This window comes from Saccopteryx leptura, chromosome 8, assembly GCF_036850995.1.
Source record: "Saccopteryx leptura isolate mSacLep1 chromosome 8, mSacLep1_pri_phased_curated, whole genome shotgun sequence".
NCBI classification, from domain to species: Eukaryota; Metazoa; Chordata; class Mammalia; order Chiroptera; family Emballonuridae; genus Saccopteryx; species Saccopteryx leptura.
Window position 1 is genome coordinate 79,758,285 of NC_089510.1, and position 23,542 is coordinate 79,781,826.

Consider the following 23,542-nt stretch of genomic DNA (forward strand, 5'->3'; position numbering starts at 1 on the left):
TGAGAGGTCCAACTGAATGCTAGGCGCTGAACAGTCACCTTGACAACAATTGACTCCCACCCCCGCCTGATTACACTGGAGGCCCTGACTGTCAGAGCCCTTCCCAAAGCCTTGCACTGAGTGGGGATAGAGTGGGGATTTCCCAGCTCTTTGAGCCTCTTACTCCCCAGGCAGAAGCAGTGGCAGCCTTATAGCTGAATCACCAGGCTACTAATTCAGGAAGGGGGGACTAGGAGAGAGAATCCAGGAAAGCAAACTCTCTCATCGTTGGACCCTGCAAACGCCAACAAGCCTTGACTACCAGCAAGACTAAAGCCAATTATATGACATGCCATAGAATCCCATCAACTGCAAATCCCTACCTAAATGTGACACAGGGGCAGAGCCTGGGGTACAGAGTCACCGACCAGGAAGAGGGAGAGAAAAGAAAAAGAAAGAAGTTAACATCTCAAAATCAAGAAAAATCCACAGACTTTACAACTTGTTCCACTAATTTCTTTTTTTGTTGTTCTTTGTTTCTTCTATCTTATTGCCTTTATTTCCCCCACCTCGGTCCTTCTATTCTCTGCCCATCTTATGCTTCCCTCTTCTTGAACTACACTACCCATAAGTGTTACATTTTATTTCTCTTCTTCATCCTCACCCTCCTTTGGGGTTATACTCCAGGACACTTAACTCTCACTCTCTCCTCTTTTGTTTTTGTTTTTTTGTTTTTTTTTTTTTGCTTTATTTTGTTTTTTTCTCTTCCTTTTTTATTTCTTCCTTCATTTTTCTCTTTTTCTTATTTTTTCCTTTCTATTCGTTTTTTCTTTTCTCGTTTTACTTTCCTCCCATTTAATCCTCAATCACGAACAAATTAGTTAATTTGGGACTCAAGGTTTTTTTTTGGCTTTATTTTTCTTTTTCGCTTTTGTTTTTGTTTTTTTCTTGTTAGTTTATTTTTGTGGCATTTTGGGTCCTCCCAACCCAAGGTCTCCATTGTATTTGGTCTTTGCTCCACTTAATACAACATATTTTTACTTATTATTTTTATTTTTTTCTTCTTTATTATTCCTTTTTTTGTCCTTTTTTCTGGTTCCCTCTTATCCCTCTCATTATATCTCTTAGTTGACCATCACCCGCAGGCAGATCAACTTATGCTTGTCTAAGATTTTCTTCCTTTTTTTTTTTTTTTTTTTTTTTTTTTTGCATTTAGTAGGTCCCTACTCCCCTTTTTTTTTTTTTTTTTTGCCCCTTGAACTCTTCACCGCAAACCAGGCCCTCCATTATACGCACGATATTTCCCTGAGGAGGGGAGAGGAGGGAAGGAGAAGAAAGAAAAAAAAGGGGGAAATAATAAATTATTACTGCTTTTTTTTGTGGGGTGTTTTACCCTTTGTTTTGTTTTTTTTGTTTGTTTGTTTGTTTGTTTGTTTTTACTTTTTACTCTTTATTAATTCTAATTAGTGCTATCAACAAGACCACCCTCAGATGCCACTAAGAAAGAGGAAATCGAATATTATGGATACAAAAGAAAGAGAGGTAACACAAATAGATGTGGAAAAATCTATGGAGAAAAGACTTAACATATTGGAAGCCTTGGAGCTAAATGACAGAGAATTTAAAATAGAAATCTTAAAAATACTCAGAGATATACAAGAAAACACAGAAAGGCAATATAGGGAGATCAGAAAACAACTCAATGAACACAAAGAATATATTACCAAGGAAATTGAAACTATAAAAACAAATCAAACAGAAATGAAAAACTCAATTCACGAGCTGAAAAACGAGGTAACAAGCTTAGCTAGCAGAAGAACCCAGATTGAAGATAGGATTAGTGAAATAGAAGACAAACAACTTGACCACAACAGAGAGAAGAAGAAAGAGACTCAAAAATAATAAAAAATGAGAAAGCCCTACAGGAATTATCTGACTCCATCAGAAAGAATAACATAAGAATAATAGGTATATCAGAGGGAGAAGAGAAAGAAAATGGAATGGAGAATATACTCAAACAAATAATAGACGAGAACTTCCCAAGCCTGTGGAAAGAACTAAAGCCTCAAATAAAAGAAGCAAACAGAACACCGAGTTTTCTTAACCGCAACAAACCCACTCCAAGGCACATCATAATAAAGATGACACAAACCAATGACAAAGAAAAAATTCTCAAGGCAGCCAGGGAAAAGAAGAGTACAACATATAAAGGAAGGCTTATTAGATTATCATCAGATTTCTCAGCAGAAACTCTACAAGCTAGAAGAGAGTGGACCCCAATATTTAAAGCCCTGAAAGAGAGGAACTTTCAGCCAAGAATACTATACCCATCAAAGCTATCCTTCAAGTATGAAGGAGATATAAAAACATTCACAAATACAGAAAAGATGAGAGAATTTATCACGAGAAAGCCCCCACTCCAGGAAATACTAAAGGGGGTTTTCCAACCAGATTCAAAGAACAAAAGAAAACAACACCACAAGTAACAGCTCCACCAAGAACACAATAAAACCAAACTTAAACTGTGACAACAAAGGAAAAAAAAAAGGGGGGAGAGAATGGAGATTAACAGTAGCAAAGGACGATGAAGTGCAGAAATACTTATAAGATAGGGTACTACAATGAATATAGTAGGTACCCTTTTCATTACTTAATGGTAACCACCCTAGAAAAAACCACCACAAAAACACATGACTTAAAAAAGGTAGCAACAGAGGAAAGAAGTATGGAACACAAACAAACAGAAACAAATGATAGAAAAACAAAAGAGAAGAATCAAACTAGATACAAAACTAACAGAAAACAATTTATAAAATGGCAGTAGGGAACCCACAAGTGTCAATAATTACACTAAATGTAAATGGATTAAACTTACCAATAAAAAGACACAGAGTAGCAGAATGGATTAAAAAAGAAAATCCAACTATATGCTGCCTACAAGAAACACATCTAAGCAACAAGGATAAAAACAAATTCAAAGTGAAAGGCTGGAAAACAATACTCCAAGCAAACAACACCCAAAAAAAAGCAGGTGTAGCAATACTCATATCTGATAATGCTGACTACAAGACAGGAAAAGTACTCAGAGACAAAAATGGCCATTTCATAATGGCTAAGGGGACACTGAATCAAGAAGACATAACAATCCTTAATATATATGCACCAAACCAAGGAGCACCAAAATATATAAGACAGCTACTTATTGACCTTAAAACAAAAACTAACAAAAATACAATCATACTTGGAGACCTCAATACTCCGCTGACGGCTCTAGATCGGTCATCCAAACAGAGAATCAATAAAGATATAGTGGCCTTAAACGAAATACTAGAACACCTGGATATGATAGACATCTACAGGATACTTCATCCCAAAGCAACAGAGTATACATTTTTCTCTAGTGTACATGGAACATTCTCAAGAATTGACCATATGTTGGGCCACAAAGACAACATCAGCAAATTCAGAAAAATTGAAATTGTACCAAGCATATTTTCTGATCATAAAGCCTTGAAACTAGAATTCAACTGCAAAAAAGAGGGGGAAAAACCCACAAAAATGTGGAAACTAAACAACATACTTCTAAAAAATGAATGGGTCAAAGAAGAAATAAGCGCAGAGATCAAAAGATACATACAGACAAATGAAAATGAAAATACGACATATCAGAATCTCTGGGATGCAGCAAAAGCAGTAATAATAGGAAAGTTCATATCACTTCAGGCCTATATGAACAAACAAGAGAGAGCCGAAGTAAACCACTTAACTTCACACCTTAAGGAACTAGAAAAAGAAGAACAAAGACAACCCAAAACCAGCCGAAGAAAGGAGATAATAAAAATCAGAGCAGAAATAAATGAAATAGAGAACAGAAAAACTATAGAAAAAATCAATAAAACAAGGAGCTGGTTCTTTGAAAAGATCAACAAAATTGACAAACCCTTGGCAAGACTCACCAAGGAAAAAAGGCACAGGACTCAAATAAACAAAATCAAAAATGAAAGAGGAGAGATCACCAAAGACATCATAGATATACAAAGAATTATTGTAGAATACTATGAAAAATTATATGCCACCAAATACAACAATCTAGAAGAAATGGATAAATTCCTAGAACAATACAACCTTCCTAGACTGAGTCATGAAGAAGCAGAAAGCCTAAACAGATCAATCAGCAGGGAGGAAATAGAAAAAACTATTAAAAACCTCCCCAAAAATAAAAGTCCAGGCCCAGACGGTTATACTAGTGAATTCTATCAAACATTCAAAGAAGACTTGGTTCCTATTCTACTCAAAGTCTTCCAAAAAATTGAAGAAGAAGCAATACTTCCAAACACATTTTATGAGGCCAACATAACCCTCATACCAAAACCTGGCAAGGATGGCACAAAGAAAGAAAACTACAGACCAATATCTCTAATGAATACAGATGCTAAAATACTAAACAAAATACTGGCAAACCGAATACAACAACATATTAAAAAAATAATACATCATGATCAAGTGGGATTCATCCCAGAATCTCAAGGATGGTTCAACATACGCAAAACGGTTAACGTAATACACCATATCAACAAAACAAAGAAAAAAAACCACATGATCTTATCAATAGATGCAGAAAAGGCTTTTGATAAAATACAACACAATTTTATGTTTAAGACTCTCAACAAAATGGGTATAGAAGGAAAATATCTCAGCATGATAAAGGCCATATATGATAAACCATCAGCCAACATCATTTTAAACGGCATAAAACTGAGGACTTCCTACCTTAAATCAGGAACAAGACAGGGTTGTCCACTCTCTCCACTCTTATTTAACGTGGTGCTAGAAGTTCTGGCCAGAGCAATCAGACAAGACAAAGAAATAAAAGGCATCCATATTGGAAAAGAAGAAGTAAAGGTATCACTTTTTGCTGATGATATGATCCTATACATCGAAAACCCGAAGGACTCCACAAAAAGATTATTAGAAACAATAAACCAATACAGTAAGGTCGCAGGATACAAAATTAACATACAGAAGTCCATAGCCTTTCTCTATGCCAACAATGAAATATTAGAAAACGAACTCAAAAAAATAATCCCCTTCACGATTGCAACAAAAAAAATAAAATACCTAGGAATAAACATAACAAAGAATGTAAAGGACCTATATAATGAAAATTACAAAGCATTGTTAAGGGAAATCGAAAAAGATACAATGAGATGGAAAAATATTCCTTGTTCTTGGATAGGAAGAATAAATATAATCAAAATGGCCATATTACCCAAAGCAATATACAAATTTAATGCAATTCCCATCAAAATCCCTATGAGATTTTTTAAAGAAATGGAACAAAAAATCATCAGATTTATATGGAACTATAAAAAACCCCAAATAGCCAAAACAATACTAAGGAAAAAGAATGAAGCTGGGGGCATTACAATACCTGACTTTAAACTATATTATAGGGCCACAATAATCAAAACAGCATGGTATTGGCAGAAAAATAGACACTCAGACCAATGGAACAGAATAGAAAGCCCAGAAATAAAACCACATATATATGGTCAAATAATCTTTGATAAAGGGGCCAACAACACACAATGGAGAAAAGAAAGCCTCTTCAACAAATGCTGTTGGGAAAACTGGAAAGCCACATGCAAAAGAATGAAACTCGACTACAGCCTGTCCCCGTGTACTAAAATTAATTCAAAATGGATCAAAGACCTAAATATAAGACCTGAAACAATAAAGTACATAGAAGAAGACATAGGTACTAAACTCATGGACCTGGGTTTTAAAGAACATTTTATGAACTTGACTCCAATGGCAAGAGAAGTGAAGGCAAAGATAAATGAATGGGACTACATCAGAATAAAAAGTTTTTGCTCAGCAAGAGAAACTGATATAAAAATAAACAGACAGCCAACTAAATGGGAAATGATATTTTCAAACAACAGCTCAGATAAGGGCTTAATTTCCAAAATTTACAAAGAACTCATAAAACTCAACAACAAACAAACAAACAATCCAATAAAAAAATGGGAAGAGGACATGAATAGACACTTCTCCCAGGAAGAGATACAAATGGCCAACAGATATATGAAAAGATGCTCAGCTTCATTAGTTATTAGGGAAATGCAAATCAAAACTACAATGAGATACCACCTCACCCCTGTTAGATTAGCTATTATCAACAAGACGGGTAATAGCAAATGTTGGAGAGGCTGTGGAGAAAAAGGAACTCTCATTCACTGTTGGTGGGACTGTAAAGTAGTACAACCATTATGGAAGAAAGTATGGTGGTTCCTCAAAAAACTGAAAATAGAACTACCTTATGATGCAGCAATCCCTCTACTGCAGTGGTTCTCAACCTTTCTAATGCCATGACCCCACAATACAGTTCCTCATGTTGCGGTGACCCCAAACCAAAAAATAATTTTGGTGGCTACTTCATAAGTGTAATTTTGCTACAGTTATGATTCGGAATGTAAATACCTGATATGTATTATGTATTTTCCGATGGCTTTAGGCGAACCCACCGAGGTTTGACCCACAGTTTGAGAACCGCTGCTCTACTGGGTATATACCCCAAAACCTCAGAAACATGGATACGTAAAGACACATGTAGCCCCATGTTCATTGCAGCACTGTTCACAGTGGCCAAGACATGGAAACAACCAAAAAGCCCTACAATAGAAGACTGGATAGAGAAAATGTGTCACAGATACACTATGGAATACTACTCGGCCATAAGAAATGATGACATTGGATCATTTACAACAAAATGGTGGGATCTTGATAACATTATACAGAGTGAAATAAGTAAATCAGAAAAAACCAAGAACTACATGATTCCATACATTGGTGAGACATAAAAACGAGACTAAGAGACATGGACAAGAGTGTGGTGGTTACCAGGGGTGGGAGGGAAGAAGGGAGAGAGGAAGGGGGGGAGGGGCACAAAGAAAGCTAGATAGAGGGTGACGGAGGACAATGTGACTCTGGGTGATGGATACGCAACATAATTGAATGACAAGATAACCTGGACATGTTTTCTTTGAATATATGTACCCTGCTTTATTAATATCACCCCATTAACATTAATAAAAATTTATTTAAAAAAATAAAATAAAATAAAATTTTGATTGTGAGTATAAGTCCATGCTAAATTTGTTAATATCTCAAAGTTAATATCTCAAATTGTTTGAACTGCTCTTTGACTTTATAGATCTAATATTTAAATTAGCTGCCTTCTGAAATTCAAGGTTTTAACCAGAATCTCACAAAGATTTTCCTTGATATCTACATTTACATAAAAAGAAATTTATAAAATTCTCAATGTATACTGAACAGGAAACTGTGTAAAGCAGTAATGAATTGAATGGATTGTTTGGTTTTAGCACAAAGCAAAGCCTTGTAAACCTAACAGATAGATAAACCTGCCAATAGAATAGCAATTTAAAATGTGAGACTTTATTGAAGTGGTAAATTTGTTTAAGAAAGGGTTTTAAATCAGTTTATTAGTCTTTATGTTCACTTCAGCTTACTCTACTAGTACTAGAAGCAGCAGAAGGAAGATAAATTAAGTAGATTTCACTGAAAAGTGTTTACTATAAAAAAATTCATAGTGAACAAAAAGTACAGAGAATTTAAAAAAACAAAACAAAGCAAAAGATAAAAACAACAAACAAAAACTATATCGTAAATCATGAAAGACAAGTCAGTAGAAGAATGTTTCAAAGTCAATTTTATTTTATAATTTATACGGAGAATAGAATTTAAGCTTTGTTTTTGTTCTCCACATTAAAACCATCAACAATAGAAAGGAAGACAAGGCAAGCATTTTAATTCTACAACCATACCTTCTGTACTACTTTGCATTTTGAGTAAGATTATGGACTAAACGTTGTCCTCCTGAAACCATAAGTTGAAGCCTAACAAAGTGAGTATATTTGAAAGTAGAGCCTTTAAGAAGGTAAATAAATTTAAATGAGATCATAAGGGTGGGGCCTTAATTCAACAGAACAGATTTCCTTACAAGAAGAGGAAATACCAGGAATGCGTGTATACTGAGAAAAAAGCCATAGGAGAGCACACTGAGAAGAAGGTGGTCATCTCTGAAAGTCAAGGAGAGAGGCTGCGAGAGAACTCTATCCTGCTTGTTCCTTATCTTGGACTGCTAGCCTCCAGAATAGAAAATAAATTTCTATTCTTTAAGTCATTCAGTCTGTGGTATTTAGTTATGGGTGCTTAGAGGACGAGGGGTATATTTTAAATTTCAGAGTGTATAAACATAGAAAAAAATGTTAACTAATAACTCTGTTATTTGAAAGTCAGGCTTTTTGTAACTCAAGAATTTGAACGAATTAAGTTGGAGCTAAAATATTTCACATGTTTTGTTTACATCCCCTATAGAACAGAGCCATGGTCCAGCATAATGGAAACCAGCAGTGTGGCAGTCAGTAGCAATTGTGCAAGGACCAGGACAGTCATAGCTATGGCAGTTTAGTACCTCCCAAGGAAGAGGAAAAAAAGTGGAAATATAAACTACTGCCTTTCATTTGAATAAAAAATGGAAACAGACATCGGTTTGTGTAAATTGAAAAAATGTTTTAGTAGATGAATAAGAAGAGGAGCTTATTTACATGACTGAAGTAATGAGCTTTGAAAGACTAATGGTTAAGTTTTTCTAGATTATTAGTACAATCAAATTTTTGTCAAAGTTCTACAATGCACAATTCTAAATTAAACCAATTACATTCTTTTCTGTAAATTCCATTATAGCACACTTCATACTAGCCCCTATATTTTAGCTTTTTATGCATGTCTTATGTTCATGGTAAAACTTAAGTTCCTAGGTAACTGTGGTATTTCACATGCTTACTGTGTGCTTACACACTTAAAGTAATTTCATACACAGTTCAGTTTTCTATAAAAATTTATTACATAACAGAGCTCTGCAACAGATGGAGTATTCACAAAGAAGTGATATTATAGTAGGATTATGTGATGAATAGTCTAATTCATGGAATTGAAGTCAGATATATTTACAGTGTTTTTTAATGGGCAATCTTTGCTATATATATATATAAAAGAATTAAAACTCCTTATAAAACAAATATAACTTTGCTACACTTTTAAACTTAAAAAGAAACTTTACTATTTATCTTGTGGACATTTTATACTATTGATGACATTGTTTGGTTTTGATCACGTTTTCCAGCTTTTGGCAAGTGCTCCAAAAGCAACATTTAAGAAGATTATGGTCAGATTGACTACTTTCATATGTACCAATGCTTCAGGCTTCTCTAAAATAACCTTTTAGAAAATCATCACTATTTACTTGAGGTGTACAGAGCACTGACTAATATATGGATGATCAAATTCTGTTTTTCTAAAGGCAAAAATCAATACAGTCTCTGATCTACGAAAGATAATTTCAAAAAATAAAGGTGGAACAACAATATACAGAGAGAGATGTATGTGCTTGTATTGCATCTAAATGTTTAAAATTATTATTTGGGATAAATCTTATTTTACCATTAATTTCATAACTTATATTGAATGAAGGCAGTTGTGTATTATTAACTAAGAGGGCACTGATCCGTATATCCTTTATTGTACAAAGCCAATGAAAACTATTTTATTTATTTATTTATTTATTTATTTATTTATTTATTTATTTTTAAGTGAGAGAAGGAGAGAGAGTGAAGCAGACTCCTGCATGCACCCTAACTGGGATCTACCCAACAACCCTTGTCTTGAGCCAATGCTCAACTATTAAGCTATTTTTAGCACCTGAGGCTGACATGCTCAGTCCAGCCAAGCTACCCTCATTACCTGGGACCATATTCTAGCCAATTGAGCCCCTGGCTGCAGGAGAGGAAGTGGGAGAGAAGATGGAGAGAGGGAGGGAGAAGCAGATGATCTCCTGTGTGCTCTGACTGGGAATCAAACCTAGGACATCCATACACTAGGCCAGCACTCTATCTACCGAGCCACAGGCCAGGGTAAAAATTTTCTTTTTTTTTCTTAAATGAGAAGCAGAAAGGCAGAGTGACAGACTCCCACATGTGGCCTAACTGGGATCCACTCAGCAAGCCCTCTACTGGGGTGATGCTCTGCCCAATTGAGGCCATTATTCCATTGCTCAGCAACTAAGCTATTTTAGTGCCTGAGGCAAGGCTATAGAGCCATCCTCAGCCCCCTGGGCCCACTTGTTCCAACAGAGCCATGGCTGCGTGATGAGAAGAGAAGAGATAGAGAGAGAAGGGAAAGAGGGACGGATGGAGAAGCAGATGGTCGCTTCTCCTGTGTGCCCTAAGTGGGAATCGAACCCAGGACATCTATACACTGAGCCAACACTCTATCACTGAGTCAAACAACCAGGGCTCAACAATTATTTTCAAGATAGTCTTTTGTTCATTTACAAGAATTTTTATTCCCTACTCATTTAGAGAACCTGAGTATACCATTTATCTTTAGATAACATGTCATAGTTAGCAGCAGAATGGAAAGCATTCTATATATATAAATATATGTAGTGACTACTCAAATGTTTGTGAGTTAGAAAGAATAATGTGTCCCTTAAAATCAATACTAAATAAAGTTCAACATGTTTTGTGTAATAATATACTGAAACAAAAATGATGTTAGAAGACTTCCATAAGAAACATTAATAATTAAAGGAAGTGTTGCTACCAGTAAGAGAGTAAAAAGTCAAGCCACACCCTAGGAGATGAATTCACAATGTGTAACAAACAAAAGACTTGTATAGAGAATATATAAAGAACTCTTACAAACTGATAAGAAAAACATGATCAACTCTCTTTTAAAAATAGGCAAAAGACTTGAATAAGCCTTCACAGAGGAAGACACACCAATAGCCAATGAGTTTATGTATATGAAAAAAGGATACTCAATATTATTAATCATCAGAGAAATTACGATACCAGCATGTATCTATAAGAATGGTCATACCAACTGTTGGTAATAGGCAGTAAATAGAACTTTTATATATTAGTAGTGTAATTTGTACAAGTACTTTGGAAAACTCTTTTGCAATATCTACTGAAGTTAAACATACGCCTACCCTGAGACCTAGCAATTATATATTTAGATAAATACCCAAGAAAAATTAATTCATCTATTCTACCAATGCAGAAGAATAAAAATAATCATTATATTCATTATAGCTAAACCCTAGAAAAACATCATCCAATTTTAAATGACCACCAACTACAAAGAAAAATTAGAAAATTCAAATCTGGATTTCTTATGGTACCATGTAGATAGTCACTGAATTTTTAAACATTTTACTGGTTTTTGTCAAAAATACTTTTTATGTATAATTGACGTACTTTTTTCACCTATAATAGACATATTAGCATTACCATTATGACACAAATTTTAAAGTTATTTCACTGTATTTTATTAGTAGCATATAAATATTAAGTAAAATATTAATGAGTCACAGAGAAGTAATTTAGAATATGAAATATATATATTTATTTCTTAAATATTTGTGGATTTTTTACTAATATTAATACTTAAGATATTTTATTCTAAAACTTAAAAGCTAATTTTAAGTCACCTTTTTTTTTCTTAAGAAAAGTCGGTAGCATAAAGAAAGACGAATAAGCACATTCAAAATAGTAACAAAAGTACCAGGATAATATCAACCACAAAAAGCCTTGATTATTGGCCTTTATTTACCTCTAAATAGTAAATAACAATTGGTACATCATTGCTACTTTCAGAAAACAAACCATTTTATTAGCTATCAGTGTTTTAACCAATAATAATAATAATAATAATAATAAAGTTTTTAATCACTTTTTAAAGTTATAATGAAAATTTTCAAATAAATCCCCCCAAAGAGAGAGAACAATGAACTCTCATGTTTCTATTACCCAAATTGGTAACCATCACTTTTCACTATTGCTTCTTCACAAAATTTAAAAAAAATCCTATAATCACTAACAGTTCATTCTATTTAATTAAACATTTCCAAACATTTAAAAGATTCCATCCTCTCATTCAGGATGATTTAGTTCAAATTTAATGGACTAACTTCAGAGAAATGGTGTCTTTTCTTAATGTCAATGATTTAATTTGTTTTTAATTTCTCTCTATTTCAAAATCAAAGTTAGAATATCAAAACAGAAGAACAGCTTCAAAAATATTAGAGTCATCCCAATCACAACTGACTGTTTCTTAGTGGTCTTGAAGATGTAGAAATGCTGAAATGTGTAACATCATGAGTCACTCTTAAAAACCATTATGTTTAGTAAATGAAGTCACACACAAAGGGCTACATACTGCATGATTTCTTTTAATGATATTTTGAAAGATCAAGTTATAAGGGCAAAATCAAATCAGTCTTTTCCAGGAACTAGACATGAATATAGCAGACTGAATGTAGAAGAGCATGATGGGAAGTTTGGTGGTGATGGAAATGTTGTATGTTTTGACTCGGATGGTGTTTACATAAGATTGTATATGTTTGTCAAAATTCCTTACACTTAACAAGGGAAAATTTTACTTTGTAAGTTTTATCTGAATTTATTCAATGCATCTAACTTAATGAAAAGAATACCATTCCAAGATGTGATGGCCATGTACGGTAGATAATCATCTTTGATTGGGATAACACACATATAATGAAGTTTAAACTTGTGTTTGATTTAGGGCAACCATTCTACTTTTTTGTTTTCTATCAATCTTGTAATACATTAAAATATCCTATATGTGTCCAGGTTTTTTAATAAATAAAGAACTGTATATTAATTCTATAAAGATTCATGTTTAATTTTACCACATAAAATTATCAAGATATTCTGAAATCTGTACTTCTATCCAAGAGTAGCTAATATTCTGTATAGCTTTATGTCATCTACAATTTAGTCAGCATGCTTCTTTATAGAAAATATTGTTCAATGTAGAAAAATAATTTTGAAATTTTTTTTATTTTCCTGAATTATCACAAGTGATTTGTAAAGGATAACAGAATCTAAATAAATTAATAATATATAAAGATAATAAAGACTGTTAACATTTATTTCTGTAAGTGAAGTTATACATGTTCTAATATTACAATTAAGTTATGTATATATTTTTTAGCGAGAGAGGGACAAGAAGGAACAGACAGACAGGAAGGGAGAGATGTGAGAAGCATCAACTCATAGTTGTAGTACCTTAGTTGTTCATTGATTGCTTTCTTTTAGATGCCTTGACTAGTGACTTTAGCCAAGCCAGTGACCCCTTGCTCAAGCCAGTGACCATGGGTCATGTTTATGATCCCATGGTCAAGCCAGGGACCCTTCAGTCAAGCTGGTGAGACCACGCTCAAGCCAGCAACCAAGGGTTTCGAACGTGGAGTCCTCAGTATCCCAGGTTGACTCTCTACCCACTGTACCACCTCCTGGTCAAGCTAAGTTATATTTTTAAAGAAACATTTTAAATCTTTCCTTTAATGCCACTGGTGGTAAATTACCTTAATGAGTTCATGTAAATCACTGTTGTTTTTTCTTTCTTTCAGTTCTCTTAATCTTTATATAGTTGAATGTGATATATTTTAAAGAAAATAAATATGTGATTTAAAGTTTTTTTATGCAAAGGTACTATAAATTATATATATATATAAATTTTAAAGTATAAAATAAATAATCCCCATGTTTCAAAATTGCATATGCAATTTTTCATTTGTTTGAATTTATGATAATCTTCTACTTCTAAATTGTCCTATGAATACACACATAAATAGATACAATCTCAACTAAAAGAAATTTCTTTTCAATACATATTTCAGTTCATTTTTAGATTAGTATGTAACATTTTCAATTATAGAACAAGAGTCACCTCACAAATAAAGAGGTATCTCTGATATATCACTATTTATCACTGAGAAACCCTGCTGTACTTTTAGATATTAATTATATTTAGATACTAATATTTTACAATGCTGTGTTATAAAATGTACAAAGACATTATAAAAGGAATTATATACTCAGATATTTCTATAAACATGAAATTTCCACAGGTATGTATTTCTAGAGACATGATACTCATTAAAAGTTTATTATTTCTAATAACCTATAATTTTCAATGATTACATATCCCAAAAATTTCAAAATAGGAAAACTATAATATATGAGAAGGAAAATAATTAATTCTTAAATTAATTTCTCCAAATATCTGGATACTTGAGCTTATACTTTCTTCTTTTTGATCACCTACTTATTCAGAAATATGTTAACTTCCCAATCTGCTATGATTTTCCTCTTTTGAGTTTTTTCCCAGGCAGGTAAGAAAGTCAGAGAATTCAAAGTAGTACCCAGAAAAAAAAAGAAATTTACTTACAGATCTGAATATAATTTAGGGTATGCATATTGGGTTTAATTTATTTTAAATGTACATATTTATCCATTTCACCTTTTACAATGTATTCTTTATTATACTACACATGGAAATGCTAATAAAAGCAATTAAACTAGAAAATACTTTATAAAAGTCATAAAATGTTAGTTTGTATTAAATTTCAATAAAAAAGTATGGCTAAGCCAAAGCACTGTTCTTTTTTTTTATAATTCAGTTTCTGTGATACTTATTGGAAACTTTGTGGGCATAAAAAGGTCATTGCTAATACACACCACTACCTTGTCTTAGGGGTTGGGAAGAAACCATTTTCCAGTGGTGGTAGGATTGCTTTCATTCTGAGGAATGACATAGCATTTTTATCTGCAGTTAAAGAATGTAGAAATAAAAGTTTAAACTCTACTAACAAACAAAATAAAATGTTGTACAAAATACTTTGAAACAAGTGAGAAGTGCCTACATTTTATTTCTTCTTTTTTTTAGCTAGAGGTAGGGCACACAGAGACAGATAGGAAGAGAAAGAGAGGAAAAACACCAACTTGTTGTGGCACCTTAGTTGTTCATTCATTGCTTTCTCATATATGCCTTGCTGAGCCAGTGACCTCTTCCTCAAACCAGTGACCTTGGGCTCAAGCCAGTGACCTGGGGCTCGAGCCAGCAACCTTGGGTTTCAAGCCAGCGGTGACTATATTTATTAAAAAAATAAATAATTAATGAGACATTATTCTAAACTACATGATATTTTTGAGGTTACTTTGTAGAAAAAGGCATGTTATTTATTTCCATGCTTTTTAAATTATTATTTTAAAAATATCTTGAATTTAGTTATCAACATATTCTTGCAGTTAGACACAGGTCCTGCTTACAATGTACTTGAAAACATAGGATAAGTCCCAAATTTTTCTCAAAACATGAATGAGGAGAAAAAAAATCCAAAAGTAACAAAGTTGACGACAAAATGAGAAAACTGTCAGAATCGGGAACTGAAAACTAAATTCAATTTTTAAGAAATAAATTCATATTCATAACTAGAACTTTATATTCATAAATATAACTATAACTATAGCAGAATAATAAGTGAAAATTTTCAGAAAATAAGAAATTAGTTGAAGGGATATTGATAAAAACTCAGCAAAGGTCATTCCTTAAAACACACATGGTTTTATGCATATGAAAATATAAAGAAATATCAAATTACAGAGTAAATAGAAGTGTTGCCTAATCATTTTAAATTATTTTCTTTTTTAATTTTTTAATTTATTTATTCATTTTTAGAGACGAGAGAGAGAGAGAGAAGAGACAGAGAAGGAGAGAGAGGAGAGAGACACAGAAAGAGAGAAGGGGGGAGGAGCTGGAAGCATCAACTCCCATATGTGCCTTGACCAGGCAAGCCCAGGGTTTTGAACCGGCAACCTCAGCATTTCCAGGTCGATGCTTTGTTCACTGAGCTACCACAGGTCAGGCTGCCTAATCATTTTATAATGAAGTGGTTCACCTTACCTCTGCTACTAGTTGCTGAAGAGATGGTGAAGCTACAGAATACAGAGTTGAGTTGCCCATTATAGGACTATGGAGACTAACATAAGCCACAACATTTCTCTGCAGAACCTTCTTAAAATCCTGAAATAAAAAAACAAAAAACAAAAAAAAATCTATCTTTAATATTGATAAAAATAAAAGATTCTATTTAATCAGTTACATATTGAATAATAAACATTTCCACTTAAAATTATTACATTGTACAAGTACTTTTAAAAATCCATATGATTTATTAAGAGCATACAATATCATAAAAGAATATTAAATAAATACGATGAGCAGTTAAAAATAACTTTTTGATAAAATATTTTAAAGCATGCTCTTGAATGAAGTTAAATTTTAAGAGGTTAAATGGTTAAAATATGAGATTCACCTCCAAAGTACAGAATGGAATATTTGGTCTAGTGATGGCACTTAATTTTATAGTCTTTGAATGACAGAACAGACAAGGGAAAACTACTTCAGTGATTAAGAAACCAACTCTTTTAAGCAATGAGCTACTTTTTGCACAAAGCAGTTCTTTATTCTGAGCAAAATGGAGCATAATACAATTGTGTCCCTGAACATATTACTTGAAATAAAACCTGATACATTTTACACACATTAGTAGCATAAAATGATTCAATAGAATAGTTTTTTCACTTCTCTATTGAACTTTACCCCTCAAAATTGAAGACCAATGATCATATTAATAATATACCGTTACTAAGAAGTCCCTGTGATATTTTTCTCTTTTTCTTGAACAAATATTTAATGAGTAATTACCTTGGTGGCAGTTCTATAGAAATTTCCTATAATCATATTACTTCTTGTCTTAGGAACATATATTTCTTCTTCTGACACTATCAGCTGAAATTGCAAGGCTTTGCAATACCTAGGAATTCAATGCTACTCTTATTTTATGTTGAAAATTCAGCTATGCCTCTGCAAGAGAGGTGAAAAGACAATTTACTTAAAATTAGTAAGTATTTTAAAAAAAGAAATGATAAACTTTAAACTCAAGTGCTCTGCTTTACACATAATAGTATTTTTTTAAGTCCAGTATTATAAAAGCACTATAAGAAAGCAGCTTCTCTTTATATACTAGCACATAGACATTGCATATATATATATAAGTCCATTTAATTCTCAAGGGACCCTTGAGATATGACCATTATTGTACTCATTTGAAAAATCAGGTCTTGGGGAAGTAATTCTTGCCTAAGGCCACGTTTTGTGGTAGAGAGGATTTTAACTTAGACTTGTTTGACTCTGAATTTTGTAGTATGTCTATAATAGCCTGTGAAAAATGAAGATCCTTCACAGATACTTTCTGAAGAATCAATTTAATAAAATGTTATTATTCTTCCCAATAATCAAGATCAGTATTGAGTCAATTCTCTATCTACTCTATCATTATAAAATTCATTTTTAAATTTTTTGACCAAAATTTTAAAATATTTTTAATTATATCTGTGCTTTCAAGGGGTTCCTGTGTAAACAAGATTAAATAGTACAATATGACATGTCAACTAATTTTTCCTCATTTACCTTCATGAGGAAATACAGTTAGAGCATAAATTGGTTTCAGTCTAAAAGAAAATGTTCCATTTTTTTAAGAGTAGATTTGATAAAAGTGAACAGAACAGAAAACTAATAGTTTTCTAAATTCTTCAACTAGATAGTTACAAAATGATTTCATAAATTGTATTGAAATAATTTTTTGAGATATTGTAACTCAAATAGTATATTTTAAAAGCTAATAATCAAACCTATATGTTATTCATCTTTTATTTATTCATATATCTTTGCCCAAAGAGTCATGTAAACAGGCCAGAAAATGACTAACTGCATAATTAGTTGTCAAATATGCATACATACATAAATTTCTAGGATACAAGTTCTTAATCTTTTTAAATAGGAAGAGCCTTTTCCAGCATAAAGTTTCTTATGGACTCCTACATTACTGTAATTATAATTTTAGTATCTGTTGATTGAGAAAATATTAAATCACAAAAAGGTACAACAGATTGTATAAAACATAAATGAAATTTGCATTTTATTAACAAAATACCTACTTAATTAAAAAATATAATTGCTCACATTCACCCAAGGCTACAAGAATGATTCAACTCAAAGGCTGCACTGTATGATGCTCATATAAATTCAGAACTTTTTGCAATACACTTCCCCTTGTATAGGAGTTCAAGATATTTAAGTTAAAAGCTAATAATGTTAGATATTTTTGAGTGCTTAAGTTAAAAAAAATGTTTTCAGAACACAGTTTAGAAATATGCATATTACTTTAGGATTAACATAAATTTATTTTGAAAGTTATTAGAGAGTTATCAAGAAGGCTATATAATATAGTAGAAAACATTTTTGGAATTGAAAAAGAATCTTTAAGACAGTATCTTAAAATGTGCCTAATTATAACAGAAACTAAAAAACATTCTTTTCTTTCTGATATATTCTGAATTATTAAAGTCAGCATAAATCACAAATATAGGACCAAAATCGTTGGGGTTTTCTTAACTTTTTTTTATAACTTTAATCAAAGAATTAGGAATAGAAGTTTGGGAGATTGTTTTAGATGTTACATTTCCCATCTTACTAAAAAATAGGTTCCTTCAGTAAAGGAAATGATTCACTTGAATTACTTTTTTTTAATATAGAACAAGCATTCATTCTATTAATTTACATGTGGAAAAGCATTCTAGTATATAATGTGGGAATCTCAATACATTTTACACTGTAATTTTATCTCAACTTTAAGACTTTTCTTTCCTTTAAGTTAAAGACACACTTTTTTTCTTTTCTCTACAGTTTTGATATTTTCTTTGATATTCAATAGACATTTGATTTATTTATTTAGTTTTGAGGGTTTAAGTTTAAAAAAAATGAAACAAGAATTTCCCGTTAGATATTTAGAATCTTTTTCTCCAAAGCTGAGGTAGTGAATAAACTTAAATGGTTTTACTTTCCTACCTAAAACTGCATAGGTTTTATTTCCTACATTGTTTCCATTGCACCTCTTCCTTTTTTTAATCAGAAAAATATAAAAAGTAAATAGACTATATAAGAGTTTCACAATATTTTCATTTTTGTTAATATGATATCAATCTAATTATCAACTGTCATATTCCATTAAAACAGTGTATCTGTGAGATACAGATATAGAAGCATTTGAAACTAAGTAATCCAGTTTTTTTCTGTGACCCACTCATTTGGACAGAGACCTGTAAGGTAGGTAGGTATTTATGTAGATAGTTACGGAGGAAAAGGAAGATAGGTGTGCAAGAGTAGAAGGAAGAAGGAGTGGAAGGAGGGGAAAAAAGACTTAAAATACCCACTATTCTAAGTCCAGTCTCTAAATTGCATGCTAAGTTATAATGCTAAGGTTCTAAACATTTAATGTAGGAGATTGTTTCCTAATTCCAGATAATTGTTAGAAAGTTTTAAAAACAAACAAAATGGTGGGTAAGACCTTATCATTTCCTGTCCCGTGTCTGTCACACTGTCTAAGGAGATAACACAATAACCAAGTTAACACTATTGTGGGATATTCAAGTTTGTAGATTTGGAAACAACAAGAATAAATGAGTGGCAGATCACACACAATTTATGGTGGTATAACTCCAATTCTCCTTCATTCTTATCAGCAACGTAACAGATAAGAAAGACATCCTGGTTGAGATGCACATTCTTGTCCTTGGCTTTGACCATTTTACTTTGTCTACTGTAGTTGGAGAGAAAGAGAGTTAGAGAAAGATAGAAAGAGAAAGAGAGAGAGAGAGAATACCAATGAATGTACATTTACCTCTCCCCATTCATACGAGCCAATATTGCCAAAAACTGTTCCTCCCCAGGAACAGAAAGCAATACTGCGGTCTGGTCTCCACCCTCTCTTAACTCTTAACATCAAGGCCTGAATAAAAGCCGTGATTACGGCAGTGCTACTGGCCCATTCTTGTCCACTATAACTGGGTGCAGTATGATGTCGGCTGCCAACTATGATATACCGGTCTGGAAATAGAAAGAAACAAGAGCCATTGAAACAAAATAAAACCTTAACAATAAATTTAATGACATTTAAATAATCCTATTGCACAACTGAGAAACAATTATGCAAAATTATTCTAATAATTAAAACTACTTTACATTTTCCACCCACTGTCTTGATTCACACATCTGTGTATATCAAAGCAGAGGCAGCTGCTAAATCCAATTATGAATCCAAAGCTTAGATCCATATTACTGTCCTCTGCAACATGCATATTAATTAATGAGGTATACAAATATGCTACAATAAAAACTTTATCTAACATTTTCCCAGAATCATAGTGGGAAGTGGCCTGTAAACAATGTGTGTATGCTCAGTAAATATTAATGAACTGTTAATACATTGAGGGAACAGTTATTTGGTAGCTGTAAAAATTAAAGATGTGGTAGTCATGTATGGAATTTGCAATAAATGAAGTATTTAGGGAATAAATTATAATTTCCAACTATAGTTTTAGCCTCTCTTCTTTCTCTGAAGACTGAAAAATCAACATCAAAAGGCATCCAATTACTGTAAAATTGCCCTGGCCAGTTGGCTCAGTGGTAGAGCGTCGGCCTGGCATGCAGGAGTCCTGGGTTCGATTCCTGGCCAGGGCACACAGGAGAAATGCTCATCTGCTTCTCCACCCCTCCCCCTCTCCTTCCTCTCTGTCTCTCTCTTCCCCTCCTGCAGCCAAGGTTCCATTGGAGCAAAGTTGGCCCGGGCGCTGAGGATGGCTCTATGGCCTCTGCCTCAGGTGCTAGAATGACTCTGGTTGCAACAGAGCAACGCCCCAGATGGGCAGAGCATCACCCCCTGGTGGGCATGCCAGGTGGATCCTGGTCGGATGCATGCAGGAGTCTGTCTGATGATGCCTTCCTATTTCCAACTTCAGAAAAATACAAAAAAAAAAAATTTCCTTTTTCTGTATTTTATTTAATATAATCATATAAAATCTATTAGATTCACAATTAAATAGGTTTCAATGAAACAACAATGTGACTATTCCATGTATGTTACTAATATTATGAATAAGATAGGCTAAAAAAATACCTCTAGAATTTCCTCTAATTTGTCAGTGAGTGTTATTGGTACTAGAGCTTAATTTATTTGCTTAGTGGCTCTGTGCATGTGTGTATACAATTTTTTCATTGAGTATTACTTCATTAGGAGATGTCTCATAGCTTGATGCTTGAGTGTGCAGACACTGAAGCCTACCTACATAGATTTGAACCCAGGCTATACAATTTACTAGTTGTGTGACCTTGGAAAGCTTTTTTAACCTTTCTCTGTCTTCATTTTTTTTAAACTATAAAATGGGGAAAAATAATACATACAGCATTTAGTTATTCTGAGTTTTAAGTGAGTTACTAATTATAAAGTACTTTGAACAGTGCCTGACACATAATAAGATCTACATTATGTGTGGAATATATTAATCACAAGTTGACTCACGGTATCAACTCATGGTTTCCTCATGGAAAACATCATTATGTGAAGCTATTTTAGTTTTCCACACTGCACACTGTTATTGGACCAGCAACAACTTTGATCTGCCAACATTTCATCCAAATTTAATTAATGATATATATAATGTGCCTGTAAATGTTGAAACTTTGAAAATGTATTCCTCATTTCCCAGATGTGTGTGTGTGTTTTGTTTGGAATTGTCTTTATTCAAAATAAATGTCTAAAAATCTTAATATTGACTGATGATTATATCTAATTTCAGTCACTAAAATTATGTGATATTTTTTGTGTAGAATTTAAATAAACAATATTTGAGAAGTTTTGCTTATATGCACTGAAAACTACTGGTACATTGATTCAATTTTTTTTCTCAATTGAATTTCCCTTATTGAAATTCAATTGAGAATTTACCCTAAAGATAATATAATATTGTATAATTTGGTTTTTCAATAATAACTTGAAAATACAATAATGTTGATAAATAGAGGGATAGGCAAAAGTAAATTCACAGTCTTTGTATGGAAAAAGATATGCAGGCTATGATTGTTACAATAGCTTTATTGACTCTGTGTTTGTGTACTAAAAACAGTAAACCTACTTTTACCAATCACTGTATTTCTAGTACTTCAATTAGAGATGCTTACAATAGAAACTTATTTTAATGCAATGGTAACAATTTTCAAATTTACTCATATGTTGTGTTCTGAGTGGAGGTTGTTCAACACTGCTAGTGTAAAGATATCAATGAGATTACATACCTCCCATTAATTTTGTAAGAGTTTGCTGGCAAGAAATGGGGATATAAAACTTGAGCTCAGAAATCTCTGGGTTAGAAATGATAGGGTCAATTTGACTAAAGCCAGAGAGAAGAATAATTGTCCAAGGACAACTTGATTAAATGTTCCAACCAAATTAATAGAAGTGTCATGAGGATACACAAAAGATTCTTGTTTTCTCTACTGGATAACAAGAAAGACAGTAACATGTGATTCAACCTCACAATGTATTTGGAAATGTTGCTATTGACTTTTAATATATGTCAGTGATTTTTACTTTTCTAGCCTTTATAACGTCATCTCAAGATTCAATCGGCATCCTCTAACAAAATTTAAATTATTTAAAATTTAATTAGGTGATCATTTTTATAAGCACCTTCAAAACCTAAAGCCATGCGAACATTAGGCAGAATATTCAGTGGACAAAGGGTAAAAGACAGGACATAGATTAACACTGACAGCTATATTGGAAGACAAAGAACTTATTTTTAAAAAATAACAGACCATTAAAATAGAAATACTTAATTTTTAAAAAAGTTTTTTTTATATGAAAATGCCTTCAATGGTGTTATAGTGAATAAAAGAAAAAGAAAAAATTGGCTTTTATAGCTTTTCTTCACCAGACACATGCCAGATCAACAAATTTAAACTGTTTTCTATGTTTTGATTTCCTCCTTACATTCTATACTATGATTTATTTTTGAAGAGATATATATGGTAAGAAAAAGAATAAAGGCCTACTTATTGGTTTCCTATTGACCTCTCTTAGAGTAGTATAAATTTCTGGTTCCATGTAAAGTAGGATATTTAACTATGTTATTAAATTTTTATAGAGCAATTCTTTGTGATATTTTGTTTAAAGTGTAGATTATAAATTCTTTATCATACTTACCTGGAGAAGTCAAGCCTTTTAAATATCCAACAACATTAGTAAGTGTTTTTAATTTTGTGACTGTCTGAATTTGCATGTTGACAATTCTTTTTTCTGAAAAAAAAATTTTAAAGATGCTTGTTTCTGTATATTTCTATCTTTTCTTAAACCATTCAAAATTATTTTACCAATTTCATTAACAAAATAATTCTGAACAACTAAATTTTTATAGAGAACCAAAGTTACACTTTTATGATGAATATTTATTGAGTACTTTGTGTAGACTCTATTTTTGGTGCTTGCTATGCGATGATGACTAAGATACAATTGCTAGTTTATAGAACTGCAGAGCTATAAATAGGCAATTCTAAACTTCACATTTAGAGATACAATGGGGTTCAACATGAGATCACACAGCAAATGACCTTGGGGAGATGTGGGCTACTTATACTATTTTTAACTAAAGAAAAAATATATATTAGATAAAATGATTTCCAAGGAATTTTGAGTTCTTTTCTAACA

General features: G+C 32.5%; 1 protein-coding gene across 6 annotated transcripts in view; it reads right to left on the reverse strand.

Moving 5' to 3' along the window:
• The window catches only part of NAALADL2 (N-acetylated alpha-linked acidic dipeptidase like 2), a 1,156,801-nt gene that overhangs the window by 360,384 nt on the left and 772,875 nt on the right, over positions 1-23,542 (reverse strand). For all 6 annotated transcript variants that reach the window (XM_066347123.1, XM_066347120.1, XM_066347117.1 and 3 more), the window contains 3 exons: positions 23,042-23,134; positions 19,682-19,887; positions 15,844-15,963 (listed from right to left, as the gene is read on the reverse strand). In XM_066347123.1, coding sequence (XP_066203220.1) covers positions 15,844-15,963; positions 19,682-19,887; positions 23,042-23,134 — 419 coding nt within the window. The remainder of the gene's footprint in view (positions 1-15,843; positions 15,964-19,681; positions 19,888-23,041; positions 23,135-23,542) is intronic.